At 44.1% G+C, this 14,752-nt stretch overlaps 1 protein-coding gene across 2 annotated transcripts in view; it reads right to left on the bottom strand.

Moving 5' to 3' along the window:
* LOC139331097 (C-terminal-binding protein 1) overlaps window positions 1-14,632 on the bottom strand; it is a 29,044-nt gene extending 14,412 nt beyond the window's left edge. Inside the window, exon 1 of one of the 2 annotated variants that reach the window (XM_070962409.1) lies at window positions 14,591-14,632. In XM_070962409.1, coding sequence (XP_070818510.1) covers window positions 14,591-14,597 — 7 coding nt within the window. In that variant the 5' untranslated portion in view covers window positions 14,598-14,632. Of the gene's footprint in view, window positions 1-8,296; window positions 8,795-14,590 lie in introns of those variants that run through there. The other variant, XM_070962408.1, reaches the window with a different exon arrangement.
* Between the last annotated feature and the right edge of the window lie 120 nt (window positions 14,633-14,752).

Genomic DNA, 14,752 nt, shown 5'->3' on the forward strand with positions numbered 1-14,752 from the left:
AAATCTGATGCATTGTTACAGTGTTAACACTGATAAAATAATTGCTGTCTGTGGTTCTATATGGGCTGTGGCAATAATTTTGAAAAATAATAGCTCGCAGCAACAAATGGGAAAAAAAGACGATGAACTAGCTCATTTTTGGAACGGTGGACTTAGTTCAAAATTTTGAATACTGAACTATGAACTGAACTAGTTCATTTTAAAATTTGTGAACTGAACTTTGAACTAATTCATGTAGAAAGTGAACTTTCCCAACACTGGTAGTGCAAGTATAAGTGAACAATATGAATAAGAAACAGGAAGGTGCTGGAAAAAAAGCGTGCAGTAAACCTCCTCGCACAAATGTAGATGGATGATCTTCCTCTTTTGTCATCGAAAAGCAAACCCCTGTCTGAAAAGATGAAGCCCGATCCTGCAAATGAGGTGATTTTTCTTTGAACAGACTCTCAGGGCGAACGAGCCAGTGTGCATGCATGGGGAAATAATGTACACAGTGCTTACATGCAGTTCTGGTTCATGCTCCAGTGTGCTGCTGTGTTCAGGGTTCGGCTAGAACAGAAAACAAGTATTCAGAAACTGTATTTAATCTGTATCTATAGTTAGTTAGATTTTGGGAGTATCTTGATCTAAATTTGAGGTACTTAATAAATGTTGAGCAGAATGCCTCCCTTTTACTTAACAAACAGTCTTTTTAATACAGCATACTTATGAGCTATTTTTAAACCAGCTTGCACATGCTTCCTCCTGCATGTATCGCACAGCAGCCGAGCAGAGTGTGGGAGAGTATACACACAGCCACGTTACTGTAACTATGCAACATGTTACTGTACATGTTGTTTTAGTTTTGTTTGCATGGGGTCTCAGCTCGCACAGATTGTCCCAGTATTCGGAACTAATCAGAGAACACTTATTGTAAACTATATTGTCTGATTGTTAAGGATTACAGTGAGCTAAACGTCTAAAGTTGTGGTTTCTGCTTACAGCATGTTGTGGCATAAACAACATGCTGCGAGCAGAAGTTAGCTGTGTGAAGATAAAAGCACTTCCTGTGTGCTTCCATTGTTCAAACTAAATTCAAGGATGATACGCTTCGTTTTTTGCAGCCGCGGAGAAGCAAACACAGCCCACGACTTAACACAATCCATCGCTCAAGTTCTGTATCTTCTTATCTTCATCGTCAGATTACAGCGTGAAACCTAATCTGATGAAGCAGCGCGGTAAGACCCGTAAGGTGAAACTCAAATCCTGCTCACAGTGCCTTATGTGAGCTGGTAAAACATTAGCTTTCCATAATAGGATTTGCCTGCAGGCCGTTGCACTTACACGTCAATACAAAATCAATGGTGCATAGCTGAGAAATTGGAATTCAACAACAGCGAAAAGTACTCTGAGGCTTCAGCACAGCCTAACTCAGATGTAATCATAAGTAGCACACTTGCCTGTAGGTGCTACTCGACAGTATTCTGGCCTTCAGACTCGCCTTTTATAAGATTTCATTTGAGCAGAAACCCCCGCAAACAAAGTGTGACTCAGAGACGGCGCGTTTAATTACACAGGCATGATGTTCGCTTGTACAAAATGATGAAATCTGGAGAGGCTAATGAGTTGTGCAGCGGAGTGGCGTTTTTGGAGAGCAGCAGAGATTCCAGACATTTCTCCTGCTCACACTTGGTCAGAGCGAGGGAGGAAATAGCTCTCATTCCAGCACCATGCATGACCTTGGGAGGACCAGCACTGCTGAGTGCTGAGTAGTACTACATGATAAAACACCCGTTCATCCTCTCTCCCACACACACACAAACCACAGTACCACACTGTAAATATGAACCCCCCCCCCCGAAATCCCTGAATCAAACAAACTCAAATGGCCATTATCTCCCGCTCTCTTTTTATTTAATGTATTTTCTAGTCACTTTAAACACTCATTAAATTCCTCATTATATTAAATAATTGCTTAGACTTTTCTCTCACTTCCTAAACTCTATAACCTCATCCATCTCTTCCATCGCTACCCCCTCTCTCATTCTATTCAATACCCTCTCTCTCTCTCTCTCTCTCTCTCTCTCTCTCTCTCTCTCTCTCTCTCTCTCTCTCTCTCTCTCTCTCTCTCTCTCTCTCTCTCTCTCTCTCTCTCTCTCTCTCTCTCTACCCCCCATAGCCCCGGGCTTTGGTGACTGCTGGGAGCTTTCACAGTGCAAACAGGCCTCTTCACAGCCAGCGGGGGCCACAGCTCCGGCTCTTGCCATCTATCTATCTATCCAGGGTTTCTCTGCGACTATGCCTTGATTCAGATCCACTGCTGTATTTGGTAAACATGTTGAGGCAGTGCAGTTGGAGTGATTTTGCAGCCAAGGCGACATGAAAAATGAAAGTTTTGTTGGGAATAATTGTCAGCTAAAACCAACCATCTGCACAGTAACAGCTCTGCTTTGCAATATGTGCTTAAGGGCCTGGGATGCTAAATGACATCCCCCCTGATATGAAACTTCCCTCAGAAAATTTGTAATGAGACCAAAATGACGCTGAAGCCGTTTGAGTGACATTTAGAGATGGGAAAAAAAACATCTGCCAATGACTGCTGGGACTGAATCATGCGAGCCAGTGGGAAAACCCTGCAGCCTGCCTGCATCCAGCTGTCACTGACCCGCTCACGAGAACAGCTGGATTTCTGTCCCAGAGGAAGGAGACAGTGTTTTTCGGACTGTCAGTCAACAGAGACAATGTCAGAGATCAGCGATTTTCATGTGTTTTAAACGTGCAGGTCACCGGGAAGTCTGCCAGCCCGATCTGCCAAAACAAGCTGCGAGTCGCTGGTTTTGACCGACGCTGAAGAACCACAATGACAGCGGGTCACAGCGCACACTCCGACAACAAGGGGTTTCATTTCCAGAGCATCTGTGGGGTCGTTTGGTACGGCAAACGCTGAAGTGTGAAATGACTGTTAGTAAATTGATCTATTAGTCAGCGGACATAAAAACTATTTTGCTAATCAGTTAAGCGTGGAGTCATTTTTCAACCAAAAATGCCAAAAGTTCACTCGTCCCATCTGTTCACCGCTTTTATATGACTGTGCACTGAACACATTTACATTTTGGATGGCTGGTTGGACAAAACAAGATACTTATTTTTGAGATTTTATGGATCAAAGATTTATCTATTAATCAAGGAAGCATTTAGCTGCAATTAGTAATGAAAACAACACTGACTCTAAAGAAGGTGGGACGCTGTGTAAAACATAGCTAAAACACAGTGAGATCATGTGATAATCCAAACACCTGTTTGGAACATTCCACAGGTAAACAGGTGATAGTGTCATGATTGGGTATGAAAGTGATGATGGAACGAGGTTCACCACTTTGTGAACACATGATTGGATAAAGGATCTTACTGAGGAGCACTTCGTAAAACGGTATTCTGCTTTTATTTATGTTTTACACAGCGTCCCAACTTTTTTGGAATCAGGGTTTTCTGTTGAATCCATCAGAAATATCAACTGCTCCATCAACTGAAACATGAGGATTTCTAATTTTCTATCATTACTAAGTGAATATCTTCAGTTTTTGAACTTTTGGTCGGACAAAATCAGACAAATAATTGTTGCAGCTCTGCATAAATCTGATTTGTGTATGTCACGTTGAATATGAGCATCATGTATTCACAGCCAGCACATCAGATATATATTTCAGTCTCCCCGAGTTGCATTTCACAAACGACAGAACATTTTCAGTTATTGCCAAATGAGAAATAAGGTCAGGCTTCCTGAATTAAATCTCTTTTCGGTCCCTTTCCGACTGAACTGAAAGTGAACCCCGGCGAGGTGACACATCCACATTTCAGCTACAGTGTTTTGTATTTTTTCACTGTGCGAGAGAGAGAAGAGCGTCGCTGTCGGCACCTGTGATCAGTCAGCCGCCTGCGACTGTAGCAACCAACCACTGAGCCACAGCACGGCTGATTTATGATGTGACTGGCTCTTGTGGCATGCAGCAACACGGCGTGGTTAAAAAGCCCCCATATCCTCGTCTTTCACCCCTCGCCGTCGATCTCGCCTTCCCTTCGTCTCTCGCTGCCTCATTTTCAGATCTCCATCTCTCATTTCGGTCTCGGTTCCCCAGGCTTTCTTTATCTTCCTTGCCATTTCCTTTTTCTCGCGTGTCCCGCCTGTCCCACTAAGAAGGAGAAAAGCCACGTTTTATATCGTTGCTGTGTTCACGCGTTTAAAAACGTCTGAGGATCCAGGTACAAGGTGTTCAGCTCCAGCTCGACGTCTCTGCAGCCTTTCATTCTTTCTTTTCGTCTTCTGTCTCTTCCTCACTTCACTTCTCAGCAAAGAAAGAGAAGACAGACCAATCCCTCACCACCCGTCCTCTCTCCTTCATATGCTCTCACGCACGCACTCTCTGCCCCACCCACATACAGAGGCATACAGGTGCATGCTCAGCACACCAATCCATGCTGGCTGACATGTCTAATACGCAGTGATTTATGATATGTGATACATACAAGTGCTTACACATAAAAATAACCATCTTGCAGGTTCTTTCTCAAACACATACACACAGACATGCTTACACACACACACACACACACACACACACACACACACACACACACACACACACACACACACACACACACACACACACACACACACCACACATACACACAGGTTTAATTTGCATGTATTGTATCAGCAAGCCAGTTCAGGTTTGTCCACCTTTTGTTCCCATAACTAAGACACCAGCAGCAAAACAGACAACGGTGTTCAAACGGTGTTCGGCGCTGCGCTTTGTTACGGCGACCAATTCAGAGTCAAAGTTTGAATATGCAGCTTGTGTTGTGTGTTAAATCTCTGTGCCTGAGCAGGGCTGGCGGGCCAAGCATATTTACTGATCTCACCATTTTATAGCAGTTCTCTGTGCTTAGGTAAAAGGTGACTGGGGGCCAGTTATGGGCTGGGAGCACAATCCGCTTTATAGTAACTACTTCATAGGTCTAGATCAATACAGCTGTACAGTCGTAGCCACTACACACACACACACACACACACAGACACACACACACACACACACACACACACACACACACACACACACACACCCTGTGCTGCATCAGAGACCAGAACATTTTACAACACTGCAGGTTTTTCCACGCCATCAGAAAAAAACATGAATTCTATTCAGAAATATGTTGATTTCATTAGATTTTGTAGCAGTTTTTCACTCTGAAAAGGTTTTTTTGCACACCGCTCTCTGCACATCCAGTGTGATGGGTGTCACCTGCAGGCGCTGCTGATTTGTAAACGGCCACAAACCAAAAAGGTTGAGAAATACTTGCTTCGACCGGCATTACTTGTACTACAGGAAATACTACATGTAAATACAGGCTGTAACTGGATTACTGTATGGCCGTCGGCCTGTTATATTGGATTAACTGTTAATATGCAGAGGGAAGTCACAATCACTTTGAAAGTTCAATTGGATTGGGGTCAGTTTGGATACTCTGGATATTAATGGATTATTGAGACTATGAGGCGTTATTGTATTACAGATTAAGAATTCCCAGACAGGCGTCTCAGGGCCCACAGGGGCTTCCCCAGCAAAGTGAAAATTTATTCAATTTCACAGGTTTGTTCAATTTATTAGCGTTGATCTGTTAGTTAGTATGATAGTTTATTACTGTACTGAGCATGAGTAGTTTCTAGTTGAGAGTATTCACTGTGTCAAGATGAGTGCGTGCACTTTTAGTCTTCCAGTTTAGTTGCTGTACGAGCCTTTTAGTGCAGAGAACGGATTTAAATGCGTCCGATGACATCAACAGCAAAGCCGCCCAGGCTTGCGGCCGCTGTCTCCGAGCGCCTGCTGCACGGACACCAGCTGAGTGAGTGGTTTCAGCTGCAGATCTTACTCTAAACACGCTCGCTGGACTCAGCTGACATAGAAATGAATAATACTGTGGATGTTCCTGAGTAATTTGTGCTTTTCATTAAGATCTGAGCTGGATTGCAGCCGACCTTCTAATTGCTGTTTTGGGATGTTCCACTGTGGGCCTGTCATTTCATCTGTTCATGACAGCACTGTTATTTAGCCACCTGTCTAGACTGTCATGCTTCTCAATTACATTTCCCTTTGTGAATAGTGTTTCTCAATAAAATGCACAAGTTGTTTCCAAGTAGATAAGTGTAACTGTCAAGTATTATATTGGCTAACCATCTGTGTGTATGTCATGCATTAAAACGCTGAGGATTTCAGTGGCGGCTGGTCTTTCACTGTTGCTTCACCTCTCAGCTCAAGCTTTTTCTTGTATGCATTAGGTATAATAGACTAAACCTTTCAATGGTTTTCAGAGCACACAGCCTCTTTGCTGAGTGCTTCATGCTTTATGGATTTCCAAGTGCTGTCAATTATACCTGCTTAGGTGTCTGTTTTTTTTGTACCAGTCAGTAAATCAAATGCTCATCTGTGATGATGGTGCAAGTTGAAATGTGAACTACTACTACAGCTATGCAATATAAAAAAAAAAAAAAAATCAGTATTTACCTTGTCTTTTGTGCGTACAATGGTAGGTGCAAATGTATAAATAAAATACTAGTATTACTGGGATCAAGTGCGCTTACACAGTACAAAGTGGAACCTCTATTGAACACTCCCAAAACGGATCAGTAGTGTTTTGGTTATCTAAAGTTTCTGAAAAGTTTTAAAACAACAATTAATCCATTGAAACAGGTTGTCAGTTCAGTGCTGCTCGAGCCTGTAATTAGCCTGTGTCGTGGAGTGTTTCACGATTTGTATACTAATAGTACTTTCAAGTGCGATTTCCTCTTAGTTGGCAACGTGTCACAACTTGAGCGGTCTTTGACATCATAGAGCGTCTATATGGAACCTCCTGGTGGGAAACTGCCTGGAGCTCTTCATCGCAATTGCATCACTCTGTACCTTTTAATCAGCTTATAAGCTCATTCAAGTATACAAGTCAGGTGACCCAAACAAGTCTTCAGCTGAACAAGACGATTCCAGTCTGCTGTCCCTCAAATCTGATTTTTACGTGGGATTCGGGCAAGAGACGACGTGGGTTTGTGTCTGATGGAGACCTCTGTCATCAGATCAGACACGACCCAACACTCATGAATCACAGGACACCTGAACGTCAAATCATGAGTCGACACATCATCAATCACCCGATCTTAAAGCAGCCCTTAGAGGCTCGGCAATCGTCACCGAGATCAATTTTGACCCATAATTCATAGCTGCTTTTCCTGTGACCTTGGACTCTCTAGCTGTTAGGCCATAGTTAGGGCGGATGTGGAGATCTCTCCCAAAACGAAGGGGAAAAAAAAGGGGGGGGGGGATCAGAGCTGCAACTTTATCTTTGATGTCATCAAGAGACACAACCCGCAGCCTGTTGATGACATCACAGATTACAGTCCGGACCCTCGCTGGCTCCTTTTGGGAGAAACAGCCTCTCAGATCCAGATTTAGGTGACCACACATACAATGATTCAGCCTTAGGGTGGATGATCATTTATCCTCACGCCCTCCTCCTCCTGCTCCACACCCAAACCCCCCCTGCCCCCCCCCCTTCTTATTCCTCAGCAGCCCTACCTTGATCTCATTTTCTAGAATAATCTTTTGCAACCCCGATCGTAAGGTGCATCTGTCACCTGTGTGTGAATCCAGCTGTGCGCGTTGCTATGTGGACCTGAATATGTATGTCAGCTGAGTTCCCTAAATGTGTGTGTGCGTGCATGCGTGTGTGTCATTTGTGTGTGTGTGTGTGTGTGTGTGAAGGCAAGCGCTCTACGTGAAAAGCAGCACAATGAAAGGGAAATATGTGTCATGTCCTTGCTAGCCCTCGAAGGAGAGAGAGATCTATTTCTGTCGCCGCGAATGGAGGTGTTCAAGCAGCCTTCAATAGCCGAGATTTGCCTCTTCACACACACACACACACACACACACACACACACACACACACACACACACACACACACACACACACACACACACACACACACACACACACACACACAGGGAGCTACAGAAAAGGCTAACCATTTTTGTGTGGCAAGAGAGGCTCAGCGATTTAAAAAAAATAAAAAGATAACAGAGTGAGAGGAAAATTAAAAAGAGACGGAGGAGGAGGAGGAGGAGGAGACGGAAAAAGGGAGAGGAAGAGAGAGAAGGGGGAGGGGAGGAGGAAGGCAGAATAATGTACACTGTAGTTCATAAATATTGACACACATAGACACACACACACATGCGCACAGTTCCCACATAAAAGCCGAGTGCTGGTTGTTTACCTAGAGGCATGCCTTTGTTGAGGAGATGTGAGCTTCCCATGGCGTGTTCCCCAGCCGGCCAGCGCACAACAGAAACCTACAGTCTTCACGCAGCAGACATGAACAGGAATCCAGTCAGCATATGGCGGCTGTGGCCAGCTACCTCGCTTCCCTCAGTCCTTCTCCCAGCCCCTTAGTGACAAGCATACACATGTGCTCCCCCTCTTTTCTCTCTCGCTCTCTCCCCTCCCTTCCGTCCCCTTCGCTCGCCCGCTCTCTCTATCTGTCTTACCCCTCCCTCCCTCCTTCCCTCCCTCCCTGTCGTCTCTAGCTACCTCCCTCCCCTCCCTCTCTCACTTCTATCACAGCAAGTCTTTCCGTGTCTCCCTCTGTCTCTCTCACCAAAAAAAAAAGTGCTCACACACACCGAATGCAAACACTGCTGCATTTATGGGAGCGGGAGGGTCAGAAAGTGTAAAAGAGATGGGGGGGGGGGGGTAAAGAGAGTGCAGAGAGTGTGTGTGTGAGTGTGTAAGAGAGAGAGCAGGAATGGGGAGGAGCTAACGCTGGCAAAAATTCATCTTTTGTTTCCTGAAATACGACAAGGAGGAAAAAAGAAAAGGAAGAGGAGAGTTATGCAATTTATAAAGCAAGAGAGGAAAGACTTGTTCTCTCTGATGTCTTACATGCTAACTTCATTTTTTTAAGCAAGAACATGTGACACTATTATGAGTGTGTGTTTTTAAGACATAGATATAACAAAAAAAATAATCGATGGCAAACCCTGACCAAACTTAGCTGCTTCACTTTTAAAGTTTATTTCTGCAGTTGTATGAATTCAGAGCTGGGATCCGGGTGTGTTGGCGTTTTCTCGGAACATTCAGACTTGAAAAAGTCACTTCAATTACCGATGACCTTTAAATTCACACCTTGACAGTACTTAAAAAAAAAAAAAAAAAAAAAAAAAAAAAAAGCACCTAAAGACTGAATAATTCTGAATTTCTTCAGGGTAAAATATGCTGTATTTCCCCCCCGTTTTCATACGAACACTCCTACCAAAGCGTGAATGCAGGTGTGTGACTTCATTTCAAGCAAAGTGGGTGAATAATCTGGTGTCTTTGAGATATCATCATAATGTAAAGCATAAAGCATGCAGAACTCTGATTACTGACGTTATTATTGTGACAGAATTGGACAAAACTTGCTAACTTGACTGGTTGTTATTTGTCGTTGATATATGGGGTCTTGTAAATGATGCGTTGGCTTTTGTCAAAATGCTATTCTGGGTATGAAATATTTAAATATATTTTAAATGGTAGGAGATAGGAAGCTAACTTGTATACTTTAGTCTGCTCGAAATAATGGATAATTCAGAAATTGGCCTAAAATTTCAGTGAATTTACCTATTATGTTACTTTGATTGTAGCATTTATTCATTATGCCAGCAGCTACATTTCTGAGGCTTTCTCTTCCCCTGTTTTGGCCGTATTGTTGTATAATTATATTGCTGATTTGTGTGTTTTTAGTCAGATACTCTTCCTCTTGTACCAACCTTGCCATGTCTTTGCTTTGGTGTAGTTAACAACTGTGCACCTGCTCAGACTCTTTCCATCCCTGCAGTGTGGATGTTACACTTTCTCTCATCTACGCTTGGCCACTTGATAACCACAGTGATATAAGCAGTGTCAGACACCCCCCACCCCCCACCCCCAACTGCCAAGCCCTAACCTAGTTTAACAGCAATCATGGTTACATCACATCCTCACTATTGGTAAATGTCACAGACAGCCAATGAGCGAGTTGCTCAAATCCAGAAAGAGGTGGAGGGTCAGGGGAACAGTTGTTTTCAACACTGTCGATGGGCTGACTCATCATGACCTTTGTCATACCTTACCGCCGCCACCGTTCTCGTCAGTCATTCCTGTCAGCCGCTTCATTAGAGACATGGTGAGAAAACAGATTTAGCTTTAAAATGACTCTTCACCCTCAGAGGAAAAAGAGCAATGTGCCTTGTTTTTTGCTTTATTTAGACGGTGGAGCATGGCCGTGCTTGGATATTCTGGCTCCCTTTAAAGAGCAGATAGCTCTCTGATAAAATAATCCAACAGGAATTTGCAGCCTCTCCTCTCCAGCTGTTAGGTTTGTCACAAGCTCTTACCTCACTCACAGAGTCAGAAGAAAGAAATCTGATGGGAATTATGCCTAATCAAAAGTCAGCAAGGGTACATGTAATGTAAGGCTCAAAGCGACGTTACATTTGCTGCTTCTTGTGGCTGCTGTCTGCTAGACTGCTGCAGGCGATTACCACCAGCACCACCAGCCACCGTGACTAGAGGTGTGTTCATTTAACAATGTCCGCATCTGATGGGGGAGAAGACGTGACTCACTCATAGCTCAAAAGGCTAAAAGTAATACAACTGTGAAGGTAAAGCAAAAACATGTGGTCCAGAAAACGAGCCGCATGATGTTTCTGACCAGCTGCAGGTGACGCCATAAGAGGAGGCAGTGAATGTGAAAAATGTCAGGACTTTGGTTATGTGTAAGAGCACACACACAATTGCAGCTGTGTGTGGAGTTTACTGCTGGCCCGAGCCATGACACCATGTCTACATGCACACCAGATTCACACAGCAGCACACGTGGCAAAGGGGGAAGTTTCAAATGTGTATCGCAGGCAGCTGTGGAGCGGGGAAGCCCCTCGTGTTGACTCGAAGTCACCTTTCGAACGGCGCTCTTCCACTCTGAACAGCCGTGTTTCTCTCTTTTCACCTCAGCTTTTCAAAAAGTCGGGCAAAATGTGTCTTCGATAACATTCGAGGCAAGACAAATGCACCGATGTACTGAAGCATGAATAATGTTCAGATTGCAGCAGCTACTTTAATAGTTTGATATGGGATTTAGACTTGTGTGTGTGTGTGTGTGTGTGTGTGTGTGTGTGTGTGTGTGTGCTCCACAGTGCAGAAGGACACATGCTGTTAGAAGCTGCCTGATGTCTTGCCATAATAACCATGACATATTAAACTGAACCAATTACACCATTTCAATAGCTAAACTGATTCATTTCTTAATTAGCAAATATCGCTCTGACACTATACCTGGCATGGGTAGTATTGCTGCAAGTTCCAGGTCTTAAATCACTAAAAATAACTGTGCCATTGCATGTATAACAAGGAATAGGTAAAGTGCGGTATGCAGGTCCAGCTTCACTTGTTATTCCAAATTCAAACTGACAACACGGAGTCACTAATGCGAGAAGCCACTGACACATTTGTTGTGTCGACAGGGCTGATCACAACTTCGCTCCGGCCACCTCTTGCCACGCAGGAGACAAATGTTCCCCAGGAGATAAAGGAAATGGAAACATATCTTATTCTAAATAAGGACGAGGAGAGGAGACGACAGCGCGGGGACACAATATCTGGACTCGGTGGGGGGAGAGAGGATTGGATGGAGGGGAGAACAAATGCTCGGCAGATTACAAGAACAAGCCGTGATCGGCTGATTATTTAACGCTGCTCGTGAGGGATCAGAGGAGAAGTGAGGGGAAGAAGGAGGTGACAGAGGAGGCAGAAAGATTTCGCTGTTCATTTAAAACTCACACCTCAGAATTTCATGTGCAAACCACAAGTCACACATATATTGTGTGAGGGTGGACATTAACAGTTACACCCTTTCCTCTCCTTACCCACCCACCCCCTCCATCTACCTTCCTTCCTCACCTCCCCTCAGCCTGCCTCTCTCCTCCCTCTCTGTTTACCTCCTGTTCTTCCATCTGCCCGTCTTGCTTTCTATCTTCCATCTCTCAGAAATTTCTCTCTCAATCTCATTCGCACTCCATCACCCGCCACTACGCATTCCCACATCTCTGTCTTTTTCCATCTCTGCCTTGCTCACCATACATCTCCACACCCCCCACCTCCCACCCCGTCTCTCTCTGTGTAGTCACTGCAGCGTGTCTAATGGTTCAGCTCCTTCTCAGCAGATCCACCAAGCGGAGGCCAGGCGAGCAGCAGCCCCGGCTGACGCCTCCCAACCACTGGACTTATCAGGACTGACAGCTGGCTCGACCTAGAGCTATCACTGACAAACACACACACTCATACACATAAAATTACAAAGACGCACATATGCACATGTGCAAACATACAAGCTTGTGCATAGAGAAATGAATTTTACAAAAGCAGTTGCATGCAAAACAAATGCACTGACATGGTGCAGGTTCAAGAATGCATGATGCAAAACAAACGCAGCTGCGAGCAAGTGCGAACACACACACGCAGGCACACAAATGCATGAGAAGAAATGGGGATGTATGCACACACACAGCTGCAGATGCACACTTACACTACAGCTCTAAATGTAGCTTCAAAGCTCACTGTGAACGTGCAGATGCAGGCGCACACAGAGACAGTAAATTGGATTTATCGACACTGACAGTGAGGTACAGACCAACGTGGATGCCACTACAGAGAAGAGAGCAGATACTGGAGAAACGAGGAATCTAATCTGCTGGAGGAGACGCGTACCGTATGAAGAATGTAATAAAAGGAGCAGAGGGAGGAAGAGTGACGGGGGTGGAATGGGTACAGTGGGACCAGCAGGACAGAAACAAAAGGGATGAATGGAGGAACAGGTTGTCAGAAAAGAAGAATGAGGAAAAGGAGGAAAATAAAGGAAAGATGAGGTGAGAGGAAGATAGGAAGAGGAAAGCAGCAAAAAAGCTAATTAGCAGGATGGCAAGGGAGTGGAGGATGAGGAGGAGGAGGATAAAGAAAGAGGAATCATTAATCTTACAGGATGATTTTAAGGTTAGAGATTACAAAGCAGTCACCTCCCTCAGCAGAGAAGAGGAGGATTTAATATCACAGCTGTGTGTCATTTATATAAAGTCTTCTTCAATTCTTACTTCATCATAACAACATCATTTACTGTGGAACACTTTAGCGCTGCCATTATTTTTATTAGCAAATAATCTCATCACTTTGTCTCACCAGCAGTCCAAACCCCAGAGAGATTCAATTTGCTGCCACATAGGACCAAGAACAGCAGCAGATGTCACATCTGAGAAGCTGGAACAAGTTAATTTTACCAACGTGTTGCTCATGTGGCTTCGGGGTTGGGATGCCGACCACGAACTGCAACGCCGCCAGTTCAGGTCTGATCGGAGCTCATTGCTGTGCGCCAGTCAATCTCTCCACTGGCAACTGTAATAAAGCCCTCAGGAGGCAGAGTGGTTGCCCACTAATCAGAAGGTCGGCGGTTCGATTCCTGGACTCCCCTACAGTCTACATGTGGACATATTGAACCAGAGGCCTTTTGTGGCTTCCACCATTCTATGAATGTATGTCCAATGGATGAGTGCTGGCTTGTGTTGTAGAGAGCTTTGAGTGGTCGGTAAGACTAGAAAAGCATTATATAAATGCAGTCCATTTACTATACGAGTGCATTTTTCTATTGATCGATTAATTGACTCTGACAGCATCTGCACTACAGAAACTTAGCACTCAAAAAAAAAAAAAAAAGAAACTCTCCAGCATAAAACTGGTCGGTAAGAAGATTTATCTGGTCATATTTTGCCTTGATGTAAAATATTTCATCTTGTGTAGATTTTGCTTTTTGCAGTGTGTCATACTTAATATATATGAGCCTTAAAGCCAAAGAAAAAAGTAATTTATTCTAAAAAACGTGTTCTTTTCTAAGAGCTCAGTTGAGAAAATGTTCAGATAAGTAAAGAGCTGCCATTATTCAGTGAAAAATGTTGAATTTGGTGGACAAATTATAGCATATCATTTTAAATAAAGCTAAATACTCCCATGGAAACAGCAGGAAAAGTGAAAATGTGTGATGAGATGTGATGTTTCCACATACTGGTATGTTTTTTTTAAAATACATAAATGAGTCCTTTAGACTTAAACAATTGCTTCTTTTTAGCAATAAGTTGCAGCAGCATTCAACAACCAGTGATAAAATCCCTCGTTAAAGAAGCAGAAATGTTCATCCGTCTGCCATTAATCAATAATTAATAGTCCTCCTGTCGCACATACTGTACACACACACAAACAAAAACAAACACCAGCCACACACAAACAAGCCTTCATACTGTAACTACACACATGCACGGAGTCGTCCCACCCCCTTATTTATCTTGGCACAGTTATCTCTGCAAAACCTAAACACAGTGCAGAGCCAAGCTGGAAGCGCAGCCGCTACGATCACATGAACCCGCGCGTTTTTACACACATAGACACTGGCACACTACACGCACACACTACACACAGGAAGCACTTGATATGGGGCCAAAAATGCATCACAAACCTTGCATCACCTTCCTCTCTGTGTGTCCACTGCTCCACTTTGTTCCAAATGCCGGGTGGAGGGGGGGTGGGGCATGCAGCAGATAATGGACCAATTGTAAGCGATTATAGCATGCGCCGGCCAATCAGCACAGCCTGGCACTGGACAGCGGCCAATGGCAAT

The sequence above is a fragment of the Chaetodon trifascialis genome, chromosome 5, assembly GCF_039877785.1.
Source record: "Chaetodon trifascialis isolate fChaTrf1 chromosome 5, fChaTrf1.hap1, whole genome shotgun sequence".
Classification (NCBI taxonomy): Eukaryota; Metazoa; Chordata; class Actinopteri; order Chaetodontiformes; family Chaetodontidae; genus Chaetodon; species Chaetodon trifascialis.